This window comes from Thermobia domestica, chromosome 8 (assembly GCF_964235325.1).
Source record: "Thermobia domestica chromosome 8, izTheDome1.hap1.1, whole genome shotgun sequence".
Lineage (NCBI taxonomy): Eukaryota > Metazoa > Arthropoda > Insecta > Zygentoma > Lepismatidae > Thermobia > Thermobia domestica.
In genome coordinates, this window is record NC_137461.1 from 291,134,027 (window position 1) to 291,152,469 (window position 18,443).

Sequence of the window (18,443 nt, forward strand, 5' to 3'; positions counted from 1 at the left end):
ACGCGTGAATAGAAGGCAGGAAGTTGAATTAACCTTGAAAAAGCTTGATTGAAAAACTGTTGAGCTTGCAGTTACTAGGCTGCATGAAGTGTCAGGATTTCCAATGCGCTGCTGCAGGATTTTCTTTCTGTTCAGATTAAATATCAGTGAATAAAATTTTTATGAAAATAAAACATTAATATTTTCAAGTTTTATAGTGCAAATGTGAATATGTTAATTACATATGTTCTAAATAATTATGTTATAAGTTTTGATTTTACAGTTCCATCCAAGGAGAGGTGGAAAGAGACGAAGTTAAAACATTACTGATATGGCCAATAACTTCATTGGTTGGCAAGTATGAACATTCAGAGTAATGGAAGTTTTTGGTAATACGACACTATAAAAGCGTTGTCGCTAAGAGGAGATAACTCAAGAGTACTTGCAAATGTATGTATGATCATTCTTGACAAAATGTGATGTGCAAGTAGTTTAGTAAAAACTCGCTAGATGTCGCGAGGATATACTTTGCTACATCACATTTCAAATATTGTATTTTATAATTTTAGGAAGTAATAGAAAATTAAATTAAAAATTCAAAGATATATATATTATGAATACATGTTAGGTGAAGGAATATCGATTACTATTTGTATAATTTATTTTGCATAATAATACATGTTTTATTTCATTTCAAGTTGATATTTATCTTTAATATGGTGTCAGTGTATATTATGTACAGGGTGTTTATAGAAAATCGCCCTCTTACGATGTCGAATTTGGTTTGCGGAGCAACCAAGTTTTTAAGGGGGGACATGTGGAAGAACTCGATTTTCGAGAATAATAATTTGTATATTTTAGATTTATTGTTATGTTTATGTCTCGAAATCGTTAAGTAAGGTTATGGGAATTTAATGTTGAATATGTAAAGTTAATGCAAGCTGCACAATCTCGCTAATAGTTGTGTCAGCAATTCATTGTAAACAGTTGTGTATAAGAATGTCATCGTAACGTGTCTGGCAATGTAGGAAGGAAATGTTGACAATGTGTCTTTCCTCACATTAGCCAGATTCTAGAAATTGTACAAAACGTGAATTTGTGGGATTTTATGAATTTCATGAGATTACGGATGTACGGAGGATTGCTTAGAATCGGGAAGTCAGAACGTGTCGAGGGTTGCAGTTTTGAGTTTTGACACATGGAAGGAATTTGTCTCTCCATGTGAAAACGGTGTCGCACGTGCCACAGCAGACGGAAAAGCAGACGATGGTAGCTGGACCCCGCCAAACAAAACCACAGGACGAGAAGGTTTTGAGAGAGTTGAGAGAGAGTTGAGAGACAGTTCAGAGACAGTTCGGAGAGTTCCTGAGATTTCCTAGAGAGTTCGAGAGGATTAGTTTCTGAGTTCTTGATGAGTAGTTCTGAGAATTCCAAGATGGTTCATCGATTTTGACGATACTTGGGTTCGAGTCTGGAGAACCAAGTTCCATTGAATTATCAACCAGATGATAGGAGAAAGCAGCACATTGTACTTCAACATATTCTAACGACGCAGAACTTCGAGGGAGATTTACATTGAGAGGCCCATTCCTCAATGCACACTTTCATCGTCCAACAACACGGAGTGTCAGCTTAAGGAGCAGAGTTCAACACCAGAACGACGTGGGACAGCAACAGATTTATCCAGGTATGTGTGACTCCGAGTCAGAATTCAAAGCTCAATACTTGATCGTACTATACCTTACTGGCAAATGACTCCGAATATCCGTTATAGCAAACATTCAGAAATCTCACAGTTCATTCATCAGATTTTAGAAATACAGTGTTTTATGTTAAATGAAGTGGAAGTATATTTATTTGCTTAATCCCCATATGAAAACCTCTTGCAAGTTAAGTTATAATTCGCCCACTCATTCTAGATGGTGAGTGGAAGGCGCCTAGTAGCACTCATCTTTGCATCCCCAAATAGGCACTGAGTGGCTAGGTTGTCAAAATATTCATTTATCGGCTGACTTTAATGCCGAAATGTTCACCAACAAAACACTCAATAATTAAAAATCGCTAAGGGAAAGCCAAATTGAAAATGTGTAATATAATATACAATATACAAATAGTATAACATTGTTATTCTACATCTTAAATACACAATTCTCAATTCTACATTAAAAGAATGGACATTTTGGAAACTGTCAAGTTAAATTGTTTTATATGATAACGAAAAATTCCTTCTTAAAATTTGGCAAGAAAAATTCGAATAATAATTACAATTTTATTATGAACAATTTTATTGAAAAAATACAGTACATGCATTTAATACGTTTCTTGAGTTTAATTTTCTTCTATTAAACCATTATCGCCAATTATTTCATGTTAAACATTGCATTTAAGTTGTATTTGGAAATAATTATTTTGGTTTGATTTGACAAAGTTCTCAAAATGTACGTTCTATATGGAGTTCCTCAAGGATCGAATCTAGGTCCCCTCCTGTTTCTATTATTTATTAATGCTTTGTTACAGTATGTTAAGAAATGCGATAAATTGTTGTTTGCTGACGATCTAAAGATCTATTTGCCAATAACATCTGAACAAGACTGCGAAAGGCTCTAAGATGATCTAAATAACATAAGTGAATGGTGCCAAGAAAATGATCTTAGGTTAATTATAAATAAATGTATGTATATGACATTTACAAAACGAAGAAATCCTTATATATTTCCACACTCGATAGAAGAAACTCTACTTAATGAAACAGAATCAGTGAAAGATCTGGGTGTAACCTATAATAGCTGCTTGTCATTTAAAATTCATGTAAGAAATATAATTAAAGAAGCATACAGAAACTTACGTTTGGTAGTAAGAATAGGTAAAGACTTGAATACGATGCATTTGTTCAAGACATTGTATACATCTTGAATGCAATGTTAGAACATGTCAGCCAAATATGGAACCCCGAATCATGTTACCTACACAAAACAGATAGAGACGACACGGACTAAACTGTTAACATATCTCACTTCCAGACAGACACGTCACTTCCCTAAATTTGATTCAGCTGCTACCCTAGTAGTTAATTTTCATTTTGGAACCCTTGAGCAAAGGAGAAACACTCTTGATGTATTATTTTTATTCAAAATCATTAACAATGAGATAGATTGTTCGGAACTAACGAATAAGATTAATCTTCAGATTCCTACCTTAAGAACGAGGCAAGCAAACACAGATTTCTTTTTCAGTCAGAAAGCTAGAACGAATGTACTAACGAAATCCCCTATGTGGCGAATATAGACTTCTTATAACAGGTACAGCAAGACACATAAAAGTTTAGATGTCTGTAATATGTCTGCAAACGATTTGAGAGCTGAATTCTTGAACCGTTTTTGAATACTATACAGAATACTGTAATTGGGCCGTAAAGGACTGTGTGTGCTTAGGCTGGACAATACAAGTATTACTCTATATCTCTTAATTACTTTAATTGGCTTCCTCTGGTAATTTATTTTCAATTCTTGGCTGTATTTGAACATATCAGTGATACATCTTCTGGCAGATGAAGATTTAGGCAGTGCCGTTCGTATAATGATCTTTCAAAAATGGAATGAAATTTTCCGCTTAGCGTCCCATGTTTATATCGTTTAGGTTAAGGGAGACGATGATTAAAACAAGTGAAAGATGATGGAAAAATTGGTGAAATGAGAAAGTGGGAGGAAGTGGGAGTACCCCGAGAAAACTCTCGGATATGATGCTGTCCACCACAAACTAACTTGGCCAGCGATCGAACCAGGGGTCCCATGCACCAGAGGTAAGCGCTCAACCACTGAGCCAACCTGCCCTCCATAATGATCTTTGAGCTTGACATCTCGTGAATTACTTGTTATAGTGTTAATGGTTATGAAGATGTTAGTTCTAAGTTTAGATAGATCTCCTAATCCTATTACCGAGTGTCGAAGAAAACATTGAAGCTTTCGAAATTAATCGTCAGATATAGTTAACGCGTTAAACACTTTAACGGTAAACTTTAACAATTTTGATAATGTGCCTATTGTATCCATTGCTAAAATTGAGATAGGAAATTTTTACATACAGGTGTAAACAACGGTTACATTGATTTCAAATGTACTCTCAACACTTCTTCCTCCACTTCTACTGATAGTATTTAATGTAGCTTCTTGGTTGAGGATTTTAGGGAAAAGAAGCCTTAGATTAAAAAAATATTATAAAGTAAATATTGTTTCTGCTAGAAAAAAGAAATTCCATGATATGTGGTTCTTATTGACAATATAAATAACATTTGTTAGGTTACCAATAAGATGATTCAGTTCCGTTATTTGTTAAGAGAGTTATATAATACCAATTGCCTTCTAATTAAAATAGTCGTGCTAAAATAATAATAATAAAAATAACTTCCAATTTATAATTACCTTGCAAAGGCATCACAGCAAGGATGATACCAATTCCACTTAGACAGGATATTCCTACTTCTCTCCACATAAGGTATCCAGTGAGAGCCATTTCCAAAGGTGCAATCACTAAATAATGAAAGTGACCTCCAATTTGATCAAAACGAGATGCATCATTTGACAGCATGTTCAATGCCTCGCCAGCTGTCATGCCCAGAGATACCAACGTTGATCTTTTTACCCTAAGAATCTGATGAAATCAATCAATGTTCAGTTAAATTAATGAAAATAAGAAAAGGCATTCTGTAAGTCTACTGAGTCCAAGAAATACATAATACTTCTATATGGAGAAAAGGGTTCATGTAACTTTACTGAATACTAAGATGGTACTGTTTGTTGTTGGAGGGTTTATGTAAGGCTACTGACAAGGAACGGTCACGCAGTGGCTCCGCTGAGATCCGAAAGAGACAATTGTGTTTGCATTTGATATGTTATAACTAGATGAATCCCAAAGTTATACGTGCCACCGACCGGAATATCGTGAGTTACAACATATTTTGTAATATAAGAACTACAAAAAATTACCTGGCCGAATAGTTTGAACCGAGTCATTTGTTCGGAAAGGGTTGGGTAAATGGAAAACTCGGACAATACGTATCCCATCATTTTCAAGGACACACTTTTTCGGATAAAAAAAGTTTGCCCCAGGGTCGTCGCAGGTTCCCAGACGGGGTCCAACTCATTTTTTTTAAATAGCAAAGGGAGTTAAGTAGCACATCATTTGAAAGTTGTTGTAAAATGAAAGAAAATGCAGCAAGTCTCGACTCTCTACGAGAACCCTGTGCAAAATGGCGGAGGGTCAAAATGTAAACAAAAACTTAATTGAAAAGTCATGGTCACGCTATAAATCGAGAAAGGTGAGACAAATACGAAAATAGGAAAGGGAGTGTGGCATTATTTCCAAAGTACAACAATTTAAGTTGAAGCGTCTTGTCCCAGGGTGCCCACAGGGTCCCAGGTGGGGTCCAACTAAAAAGTTTCAAATGGCAAGAGATGTTAAGAAGCTCAACGTTTGCAAGATTTTGTTAAATGAAAGTAGATGGAGCACGTCTCGACTTTCTACGACAACCCTGTCCAAAATTGCGGCGGGTCAAAATGTAAACAAAAGCTTAATTGAAAAACTATGGCCACCTTCATAGCAGTACAAATCTAAATCTCTATTTTTCTCTATTATGTATCTAGAAATAATAGAAAGACTAAAAAACAATTGAATTTCGATTCACTTCAACTATTATTTCATTCGGTAACAACACATATATGTTTTGTTCTTAATTCACGTTCGTCATGGTTCTCTCGACATTTACTTGAATATAACGAATATGCGATGAACATACAATTCTGACTTCCTACTCATACTGCTAAAGATAAGTTGAATATCTTCGGGTATTTTTCTAATTTTGTCATACGTAGTACATACACAAAGAACTTGCTGCACCAGTAGGTCGGGGGCTCTATTGTAACGTATTCGTGATTGTTACATTTGTGTCATTCGTTGGTTTGATCGCAATACTTCAAGCAATACCAAATAAATAAACAAACAAATAAACAAAAACATTCATTTGCAAGATTGGCGAGTAGTACTAAAGATGTATAAGTCATTTCAGTACATCGAGCTGCGTCAAACTTTGTTGGTTTGGTCACAGTATTCCAAGAAATAACATATTTATATAAAAACTCATTTTTCACGCTGACAACCATATTGGATTCCAGATTATACTCTTTGATATTTTGTGAATATCTACTATTAACCATAAACGTTCGATTCTCCAACACCAGTGGTGTGAGCTGGATATGCTTTCAATACATAGTGCGGCATTTTAACTCAAGATGTCGCGTTTCTGAACATTTTGCATATTTTAGCCACTTACTAATCAACATTAATGCCAAATTTGTTTTCCTACCTTCAGCACTTTCGTATGCTTACCTTTCGATATAGGTTTTAAGCGGCCATCTTGGATTCAAGGTGGCCATAGTTTTTCAATTAAGCTTTTGTTTACATTTTGACCCACCGCAATTTTGGACAGGGTTGTCGCAGAAAGTCGAGATGTGCTCCATCTTCTTTCACTTAACAAGAGCTTTAAAACTATGAGTTTCTTAACCTCTTTTGCCATTTGAAACTTTTTAGTTGAACCCCACCTGGGACCTTGTGGGGGCCCTAGGACAAAACGTTTTCACTTAAGTCGTTGTACTTTCAAAATAATGCCACACTTACTTTCCTGTTTTCACGTTTGTCTCACCGTTTCCGATTTATAGGGTGTCCATGGACTTTTCATTTAAGCTTTTGTTTACATTTTGACCCTCCGCCATTTTGCACGGGGTTGTTGTAGAGATTCGAGGCTTGCTGCATTTTCTTTTATTTTACAACAGCTTTCAAATGATGTGCCACTTCACCCAACTTGCCATTTGAAAATTTTGGGTTGGACTCCGTCTGGAACCCTGGCAAGTTTATTTACCCCAAAAAGTTTGTCGTTGAAAATGATGGTATACGTATTGTCCGAGTTTTCCACTTACCCAACCGTTTCCGAACAAATGACTCGCTTCAAACCATTCGGCCAGGTAATTTTTTGTAGTTCCTACATTACAAAATATGTTGTAACACACGATATTCCGCCCGGTGACACGTATAACTTTGGGATTCATCTAGTTATAACATATCAAATGCAAACACAATTGTCTCGTTCTGATCTCAGCGGAGCTACTGCGTGACCCTTCCTTGTGAGTACTAGAGATGATATAATGCTTGTGTATGGAGGAAACGGTTCATGTAAGTTTACTAAGATGATGTTTGTTGTTGGATGAAAGGGTTCATATAAGTCTATTGTGTAACGGAGTATGAAGCCAGGACCGGCAGATTTAATTCAAGTTCAGGTTGAGCAGTCATCCATTCAAAGCCCAGCAGAAGTTCATTGCTTGTTGGATGTCATTTGCATCGGACATTGACATCTGTCGCAGTCAGCAACATATTCAATCAGCTTTGTTTACAGTGCTACAAGGAAGTCCTTGTATGTATCAATAATTGTAATAAACATTAGGTAGTATTCCCTTTACCTTTCATAAGTCTCACCCGCGTCTGCAATATTTCACTTCTGGTTTGATCAGTTGCTTTCTCAATAAGTTTGTTTCTACTGGACTCTCATAGTCATGCTGCATCATCGCATCGTATCTTCTTTAAAGCTCTACGCATGCACTGGAAACTAGTTATCTATTCTGTTTCTTCTATTTAACTTGTGTAGTTTACACAGCTTTCTTCCTTCCAGTAACAAACGATTCATCGTGCATTTCCGTCTTAGACTTGTAAACTACGCATATTTACACACTTGTAATTGATTTATTGCAAGCCTGTGGATGTGTATGATACCTGTGGATGTGTATGATGTTCTTCATTTTCTTCAAGTTATTCTCTAAAATAAAAAATATTGGATATTCTTAACAGGTATAGTTGGTTGTTACAATGAAGTGACAGTGAATGGATCGAAATATTAATATTATAACGAACCAAATGCATAGTGCGGCAAATAGGAAACCAGAGTTTTTAGTTCCAACTAGATTAGTTTTAGCACGGAAGCTTTTCACAGTAATGAATCTTGCGTGTGACCTTGGAAACACGTGCAGATATTTTCTGCTCGCCCGGTCACCGATGTGTTGCAAGTCATTGATTAATTACTTAAAATATAATGGAGACATCAGGATGAAGGTTGTGTGTTACCAGGACGTTAAGACAAATGACTGGCATAAGTTGTACCTTAAAATTTCTCGATAAACTTCCAAAGAAGTATAAAACAAATATAGAATTCACAAATTAATAGAATTATTTATAGGACAATAAAAATTAAAACTAGTGATCACAGAAAAGCATAAACGAATTAATAGCTAAATATATACCAAAAAATGATTCCAAAATATTAATAACAGATACTCATTACAGGAAAAATAAAAAAATGAAAACTCCTGAAAGCACATTAACAATCCCAATCGCACGAATAAAGGTGAGAATTCGATCACTAAAGATCGCATTATCTTCCAAAACTGTTAAGAGTTTTGGTAGTCTTAAACGTTTTCCGAGGTGTAAGTGTTCTGGGCATTCTAGAAGAATATGCCGAATATCCAGTGAAACAATATAGACTGTTAACGCCATGCACTAAACAGGAATAAGTGCGATGAAAACTGTCCGATAAGGAAACGTGTAAACATCACTTCATTGTGGTGATTAGTACGCAATGGTGTCTGCTAATTGCTTAAAACACGTTTTACTGAGTGGCACGTAGCTTAGCTAACTATAGATTGGTCTGATTCCTCGTAACTGTCTCAGCAATGAAAAAAACAGTGAATATCTGAGATGTTATAAAACGTTTCTGAGGAAAATTGCTTTTCTCGTTGCTGTGTTTTAGAATAACATGAGTAGTTTAGTACTAGAAGAGATTGTGAGGAAGATGAGGAGTCAAGGTCTAAGCAAGTTTGTCAGAACAACTGAAATGATTGGTTAAGTTCGGGATGTTACGATTATTTCGAAAGACGGAAATGCAAGCCTCACAGAGCACTATCAGACCTCGTGTAGGGGAATAAGGAAACCTCAACCAGATAGAAACAGACAATTTAGGAAGCTATGGAGTCTTGTCAACTTCCATTGACTCCCTGGCAGCACTTAATCTCTATGTCATTCGAAGACACGGCCATGAGAACGGTAATTATTTCCACCAACCTTTTGCAACAATTCAAATGTTTCCGTTAGTGTTTTTCCTCAATCATGCGCACAACTTGATATTCACTTTCTGATCCACTGTTGAAATGGTGACGTGGCACCACGACAACAGTATATACTTAGCCACATCATGCGCCACTCCGAAGGTGGGTCTTGCTAAAAAAAACTGCAAGTGCTCCCAATATCACAGACAAGATTTATCACTGTGAAAAGCTTTCGTGTCAAAACTAACTTCGTAGCAAAAAAGAAAAGTCAGTTTGGCTTCCAAGCTGTCGCACTGTGCAGAAAACTCTTTACCCATACATTTTCTATAGAAATAAAGAAAAAGGAACTCAATACCTTTCGATAAAGAAATGTACAAAAAGCTATACGCATCTTCATTCCAATAGCGTAAGTTCCCAACCACATTGGATGTAAAAAAATAAAAGTGAATATTCCACAAAAGACGATTCCTCCTGCGTAAAAATAAGCTTCCATTTTTGTTACTGTACTGTTTGGAGTAAAATAATCTATGAACAATCCCAGGCAATATAAGGCTCCTACCCTGGAAGAGAAAAAAAGAAAATCGTGAGTGTTGAAGAAAATATTTGTGTTTTCAATGTACAGAATCTGATCAAAGGTCTAAATAAATTTGCGAATTAGACAGAGCTGCCATAAATGATTCATTTGTTTTCAAAAGGCTAGATTTTCAAATGTGTTACACGTACAAACATGCGAGATATATAAAAGAACTGCAAACTCACCAAGTTTCCTGCATCCTCTACAAATCTTTTATCTATGCACCCCTTGTTCACACGACACACGTCTAGACGGTAGTTGAGCTCGTCCCACACATTTTGTAGCGTCATCCTGTCAATGGTTTGCACTGCAGCATCGATGCGTTTCCTGAATTTGACTAATGATTGCATTAGTTAGAGTACGTAAACAAGGTCTTTGATGTCACAGCGCGTTAAATCAGGTGATCTGGGAGGCCAAGGGAACAAAGCTAACATACGAACATCTCACATATTCTAACATACAAAAGTTCTTTTCTTGCTTTACCTGCATTTTGGACAGGTGCTAAACCGGGAATACACAATACAAACTTAGTTAGTTTGCCGTTATTTTTCATGTCTCTCTCTCATGTTTGTATGTGTAATACTTTTGAAAATATAGCCTTTTGAAAACGAATGTATCACTTATGCCATCCGTGTATTTAGAAGAGTAAATACCAACAAGAAAACTTGTGACATTCAGAATAGCTCTGCTTTGAAATAAGTCCTTTTCAGATATCGATGAAAAAAGAATTTTAAATAACTATTTTCACTCTATGAAATACACATACATGGATCAATAACTCTACAGTTTGAGGATCAAACACGTACAACCCTACAGAAACAGAAGCTTCCCACCGGACTGTACCCTCTGCTGACGCAATATAATAAAAACTGTCATGCAATACAGGGATATTTAGCTCTCATTATATACCATCTTTAGAGGTACAAAAGATAAAAAGACTTTTTTAAAAAAACTAAGTTTCTTCATGAAGCTAAGCTTTTTGCTACGTTTTAAGCTAGAAAAGTTAAGTTTTAAATTTTCTAAGTTTTCTAGCTGGGGAAGATTTTAAAAATATATATTTTGCGATCGTTTAGCGTCTGAAAACGTTGAAAAGTAAAGTTTTGTGAAACTACATAAATGTAATAAATAAATAAATAAATAAATAAATCCAAAGTTTGTGTAGTTATATAGTAAAATATAGTTATTCTAGAAAGGAAAATAAGGCTGCAGGATGGAAGAGAATGAAGTTAGAAGCAGCAGCTGGAAAGTCCAGCAAGTTCTTTCGAAGAACTCAAACCAAGAACTTCAAAAAACTCAAGATACCTGGTGTCCGATGCATCTCAACCTGTGACACTGAATTACGAACCTCGATCAATTTCAAATGTGTCGCGCGACGTTAAATCAATCTAATATGATGTGAAACTGACTCTCCAGGTGAACCAGACAGAAGTTGTGGGATCAAGTACAATGACAATAATTAAGCTACTGATTTGAAGCCTAGAGCTGTAATGCCCAAATGATTGAACAGTATTGCATTGGACGTCTGCAGCAAGACAAGAACACAGTAAAAGACCTGTGCCTGACCCATTAAGGAGACCGACTGCTAAAAATGATACAAAAACAGGCCATTTTTCTTTTGTCCGTTTTTCGTAAGTGAAAACAGAAAGTGAATTGTAACTTACCACAATAATAGGGGAGACCGACCCAAAATGCCATACCTAGGTAAAATGGTATAGTGACTGTTTCAGAAAGTGTTTAGTTAGAAACAGGCAGTGAATTGTTTAAATGAGAGCTTGATCTAGCAGCTCTAGTGAGTAAAAATGGCGCGTGTGTAGGTAAAACGCAGTAGGTGTTATCAGCGAAAAAGTTGTTTTGGTAGGTAAAACTTTTATTTTCTTCTGTTTTTGACGTTAAATTATTTTACAACAAGAGGAAGTACAGACATTTAATGATATCAATTGTAAATTATGTTCAATTAAAGGTGGGTTAAGCGTAGAAACTTCAAGGTTAAACATTCACATACTGTGTAGCTACCTGTTTTTGTTTTCCCTGCGCATCAGGGCAAGATGGCACAGTAGATACTGTACTATACCATTTTGCCCTGGTCTAATCTGCCTAAGTTGTGAAGCGTTTAGAACAATTTCATTCAAATACTTTAAATTGTTTTGAATTTTTATAAATATATGAACATGACGATGACCTGAAGTAGCTTGCCCTACCTGGTAATTACTGTTGTACTCTTTTGTAGACCTAACTTAGGGCTTTTTTCACAAAACAATTCTCCAAGATACAATAGCATGAATTAAAGGAAAATAATAAATACGCAGGTTAGTCAGAGATTCAGTGCACCTGGACTCTGTTACCAAAGACTGCTTTAAAACAGAATATTGAATTTTAAAAATTCAGTTATCTAAGAAAGTAAACTCGAGCATAATATGGTTATGGAATTGATGAAAAAATTAAATTGCAATGTTTGTGAAAACATCCCTTAAATATAACTCATTGTTTTTCTCATCATTGTATTTGTTTCGGAATAGTAACATAGGTCTACGAATGAGAACTATTTTATGGTTTTAATTTTTTTACAGCACAGAAGATCGACAATGGGCAACAAATATAAGAGGAAGACCAACCGACTAGGCTGGCAACAAAGTGACGGGGACACAGCACTAGTCTTAAACGGTACAAGTCCTAAAGGCACAAGACCTAAACGGCACAAGATCTAAAAATCATTTCGCAGCACAAGTCCTAAACGGCACAAGACTTAAAAATCATTTTGCGGCACAAGTCCTTAACGGCACAAGACCTAAAATTTAGGACTAGTGCCTATATTTTTAGGTCTTATGCCGTTTAGGACTTACGAATGTTACCCTGACATGAAGGAGGTCATAGATGCCATAAAAAAACAAAAAATGGGTTGGCTGAAAGCAGCAGATCCATTCAACGTGCCTAAGTCACCACTTCGCAGAAGAGTGGAAGGGAGAAATATTCGGGCTTCGGAAGCAATAAAAGGACTTGAAAAAATTCACTCAAGTTTTATCACTAGAATTGGAACAAGTTCTTGTTGAACACGTTCTAGAGATGGAATCTCGTTTATTTGGCATCACACTACGAGTACGAGACCTTCAAAAGTTAGCGTACCAGATTGCTGAGCAGTGGAAGATACAGCATCCTTTCAACAGAGTGAAATAGGGAAGCAAGATGGGACTGGACCAAAGATTTTCTGTTCAAGACACTCAGAGCTATTCTTGAGGAATCCAGAAGCTACTTCTGCCGCCAAAGCTCAAACGTTCAATCGTCCACAAGCTCAGAAGTTCTATAATCTTTTAAGTGATACTCTTCAGAAAGAAAATATTAAGACTACGAGGATATACAATATAAATGAATCATACATCACTACTGTTCAGAAACTATCTAAAATCCTAGCCAGAAAAGGAAAGGAACAAGTTGGTACCCTGACAAGTACAGAAAGGGTTATTCACATCACAGCAGTATGTTGCTGTAACACAGTTGGACAGTTTATTCCGCCAGCACTGATATACCCAAGAAAGACATACAATCCTGATCTTTGCGATGGTGTTCCATAAGGTACATTAGAACTTTATCGAGAAAACAGTTTCATGACAGAAAAACTCTTCGAGATGTGGATGAAACACTTCGTTCGTTTCGTGAAACCATCGACAGAAGACAAAGTTCTTCTTCTGTTATATGGCCATGGTAGCCATAAGTATCTTCCAACAATTGAGTACGCCAAAGCAAATGGGGTGGTCATGTTAAACCTGTCACCACATTGCACATATCGCCTTCAGACATTAGATGTAAGTTTCTTCGGAACACATGTCACATATTACAATCAAGAGGTTGTAAGATGGATGAAAGCACATTCGGGAAGAACCGCGCGTCTTACTAAAGTCTCCAAATTGTTTTCGAATGCTTATTTGAAATCTGCAACAACGCTCAATGCCCTTAATGGATTCAAAGCAATTGGCATGTGTCCTTTCAAGCAAAATATTCTTCCAAACCATTTGTATATACCAGCTGCTACTACAGATTGCCCTGAGCAAGTGGACGAAAGTGAACCGAGTATGGATTCGAATACACAATGTGAACAAGTCATATCAGCAAGATAAAACTCAGCTTCCGTTGAGGATATTTCCCCTTCAGAACCAGGTCCATCTACACTAGAGCAGGAAAGAGTTTCAGAGTTCCTGTCGCAGTTTTCCCTAAAACCTTAATTAAGCATAATTCTCCAGTACCACGAGAATTTGATAGTTTCACAGAAGCAAGGTAGTGTGCCATTTTACCCTGCCTTCCCGAGCAAAATGATTTTCGGAACTTTTTAAAAAAGTCTAAAAATAAGAACTTTAAGAATAAGCAATCTTACTGATCTCCACGTCAATACTTAAACAGCATTCCAAAGAAACATTCACACACACACACACAAGGGAAAGTTTTCGACATATTTTGAGAAAATATTCAATCATAAAGTTGATGTATGCCATGTTGGGCCAGTCTTTTCTAGATAATGTTATTTTACACCCGAAAATACGAATGGGAAGAATTTTCAGTGTTGCCATCTGTAGAAATAAGTGTGACCAGAATATGAATTACCCAAAAATCTAGGTTAAGGCAACGACTAGAAAAACGAACCCAACGGTAATTTATAACTTATCATGTTGTCTTGGTTTCTTGTTAACTACTTTTTAAATAATATTTGTATTTATTTTGTGATAAACAAAGTTATTAAAACTACACTTTATGTATAGTTTCTGAAAGTAGAAAAACTGGGAAATATGAGGGGCAAACGTTCAGGAGCTATAGGACCCACAAAGTGTCATGATAATGTGTAGAGATTGACATATTCTCTGAATAACGTCTCTATTTCCTGTATGTTTCTACTTTCTACTATGTACTATATACAATTTCTTGTACGTTGCTCGTATGTTCCCGTATGTTGCTGTCAAATTATAACGTATTGTATGTCTTATTCGTACATTGCAGATGGATCCGAAAGTCCCGATTTGGAACAAGCAATCGTCTCCCCACAACCTGGAATTGGATATTATACGGCTCATAACTACCCTCTTGAAAAATGATATGGAAATTGTGGACGAGATCAGGACATTAGGATTTGCTGGTAGCGATGGAGAAGAATGGGACGAGGAAATGGAGTTCAAAGATGATGGTATCGATGAGGAACAACAATGCACCTCGCCTTCGAGTTCATCGGCATTCGAGTATGTGCCTTCACCGAAAAGACGAAAGCATGATGGTCCCGCCGATATGACAGAAGAAGACTGGGCTTATTACAAGAAGCGAGCTTGCGTGTACTGGACCACAGATCCTGCTACAGGCGAACCTCGGACAAAATGTCTGTCGCATGCATCAGTACTGAATCAGTTCAAGAACATTACGCACATGAACATGCTGTACAATTTGGAGGAAAAAAATGAATGCATCGTCGATTCCAAAAATCAATCAGGCCATCCTGCTGAAATTCAAAGAGAAGGAAAAGAAAGGAGCGATTATTCACTAACGGACGTTGCGGCTGTAGGCTATGCAAATTAAGATAGCGATGGATCCAGGATATATCGCTTCAAGAAGCGGAACATTGTTGATAGAGCAATAATATATAAAGTCGTCAGGAACTGGAAGGCGCAAGAAGCAAGTCTGTTCAAGCGTGCGATGATTTTGTTGAGAAGATTCGCAACCTCATCTTTACCGAACACTTTCCACACACATGTGTCTTCAATACAGACCAGAGCAAATTGGAAAAGGAGTTACATGTCCATCGAACCCTGCAAGAAAGAGGAACAACTGTTGTTCACTCTGTTGTTGTATCAGTCTCTGCAACACAGCACAGCTTAATGATTATGCCTGTAATTTCAATGGACGGCGAAATACTGCGGCCAACATATGTGCTTGTATTCGAGCCATCTGAAAAATTTCCGCAGTCGAAGCCCGTAGATCCTCCAAATATAAGATCTTATGCTAAAAACAACAGCGAACATGTCGAAGGCAACCTTAAACGGTTCTATCGTGAAGTATTTTGGCCAAGTATTCCTAGAGACAGGACGAGTATTTTGCTGTTGGTGGATTCATGGGGATCGAACAAAGATGATGCATTGTCTGATTCCAAAGTACCTTATGGTAATGTCCTACAAAAAGAACTAGTACCTGAAGGATGTACTAGAAAGATCCAGACTCTCGGTATTCATATTTACTGACTGTACAAATCGTTTGTTAGTTACATAAGGGACACAATCATTATCGAAACACAAGAAGCACATTTGGCATTGCGATAGTTTTCTGGCCCTGCAGGTCTTTTTACTATTCAGTTCAGCTCTCCCAGTTTCAAGAACTTGATTAAATATGCTTTTTATAAGGGCGGATGCTTGGACGAAGAACCTGGAATCTGGATTGCTCCAATTTATTACAGCTTCGGTTCATTGACAAATAATTTAAGTGTGCAAAGTGTGACGCTATCACATTTGTAAAATGTATCTATTGTGAACTGACTTTTTGCTCTTCTTATTGTTTATTTGATGAATTACACATTGATTGTCTCTTGTAATGGATTTGGATTGACTGCAATAACCCATCCCCATACAATATCCCAATACAATGCAATACAATACAATACAATACAATACAATACAATAGAATGCAATGCATACTATATCCCATTGTACAGCTACCAACGTGTTTTATTTCTTTTCAGCGCGTTGTTTCTACCTTTATGTTTCGCTCTCCAACCTTATTAATATATTATTATTACATATCAATACTTGCAATATGCATTTATGAGACGTTGGGTGTCAGTTTTCCAACACTATTATGATACTTTGTGGGTCCTATAGCTCCTGAACGTTTGTCCTCTGCCCCTCATATTTCCCAGTTTGTTCTACTTTCGACATCAGCTTTTCGGACATGTATGTGTTTCCGGCAAATCGATATCAAATGAAAGAAGGTTTACTTGTGAGTTTCATTGTGTTCCAGTTTCCGCAAGTTTCCCTTATACGGCTTACATTTTGAAAAAATCTTTACTGTTCTTATCTCTTAGGAATTTAGTACGAACAGTTTAACTTTTACCTGAAAACTAGCTCATCTATGGCCAATAGTACGCAATAACACATATATTCACAGCCAAATGTTCTCCACAACAGTTTTACAAAATTTGGCTTCTTATTGCGTCGTGATATACTTTTCATATAGCTTTGGTATTCTCTGAAACAGAAAGGAGAAAATCATATTGAATAACTAAACAGTTTTCATGTAACAATAGTTTTTAATGCTAATATAAACAAATAATCACATTATTAAGACAGAGCAGGGCCGCACTTACGTTTTGCCGCTTCTAGGCTCAAAGATATTTGCCGCCTCTTACCTTGACGTACAAACTATTAACACAACAAAAAATTTCAAAATATATTTACTTTAAGCATAGCTTTGTTTCAACTTTTTTTTTTTATAAATTCTAATAAATTTTGGTATTGTGGTAGGTGTATGAGGTGCTCATGGACTAGTGATGGGTAAATTCCCGGGAATATATTTTTTGGGAATATTCCCAGGGAAAATTCCCGGGAAGATTCCCAAAAATGTTATAAATATATTAAATTTTTGAATGTTATAAACAAATTAAGTTGGGCAACTGCCAGAAAACATGTCTCACCATTTTATCAACATTTGCGTATACATATTTCTCCACAATATTTGCAAGATACTGACTTATCTTCAGAATTTTGGACGTAACATTGCCACACAGACCTTTCTTCCTAGCCATATCTTGAAATTGCATGCGTTAATTCATATGTAAGAGAAGCCTGAGTACCTATTCAGAACCTCTGAGTCAGACACGAAACAGACACGCCTATTACTAACGGTGGTTCGGGGTGTATTGATAATACTTCACCTCTACCTCCACAGAATTTCTAGATTACTTTACTGAGTTGTTCCTTTTCATTTATAAATTAGTGTTTTGCTATTTTATAGTATAAATGGAAATAGTAATTTAAAAATCATATTATTAACTATTATAAAACGTACAGTCAACAAATTTCAATATTTTAACCCCCAAATTATTTAAAACCTATTAGTAAATGACAATAAATGAAAATAAAGTAATTAGTCATATAGTTCTTATAATTTAGAAAATAAAATAAAGAAATGAAAATAAATTTCTTCCTGGGAATTTCTATGCCAGGGAAAAAACCGGGAATATTCCCAATTTTCCTTCCCACCGGGACAGGCCCGTAGCCAGGGAGGGGCTAGACCGGGCAATGCCCGCTCTAAAATATTTTTTGCCCGCTCTAAAATATTTTTTCCGCTCTAAAAAGGACGTTGTCCAGAAGTTTCAAATTGTTTCAGAAAATCCCAAATAGGAAAATCTTGTGATTTTATTTACTAAATAAAATTGAACTTATTGCGCATTTACTACTATTAACAAATGAAATTGAACGCGGCGTATATTTCTACGAAAAACAACAGTTATTCTTATTGCTAGATATACTCAATAATCTCTCATGTATTACGTCTCCTCATCCAAGAGTTTGAAGAATCACAACCACGACAAGCATTCAAGGTGTTGGACAAGATGCCCTTCCAAAGAATACCCATATGAAAATTGACCCGAAAACAGGCTATGTTACATGAATGTGAGTGCCTGGCTTGTGCATGTGTAACATTGCAGGTAAAAAACATTTGTTTTGGCGACTTGACAGTACATGTCCCACGTGTGCCTGTAATTAACGTATAAAACATGCAACATGTCC

The 18,443-nt window shown here is 36.3% G+C and overlaps 1 protein-coding gene across 2 annotated transcripts in view; it reads right to left on the reverse strand.

Annotated features, from left to right (window-relative positions):
• The window catches only part of LOC145693711 (ATP-binding cassette sub-family C member 4-like), a 210,482-nt gene that overhangs the window by 125,961 nt on the left and 66,078 nt on the right, over window positions 1–18,443 (reverse strand). For both annotated transcript variants that reach the window (XM_081769995.1, XM_081769996.1), the window contains 3 exons: window positions 16,765–16,899; window positions 9,475–9,679; window positions 4,398–4,626 (listed from right to left, as the gene is read on the reverse strand). In XM_081769995.1, coding sequence (XP_081626121.1) covers window positions 4,398–4,626; window positions 9,475–9,679; window positions 16,765–16,899 — 569 coding nt within the window. The remainder of the gene's footprint in view (window positions 1–4,397; window positions 4,627–9,474; window positions 9,680–16,764; window positions 16,900–18,443) is intronic.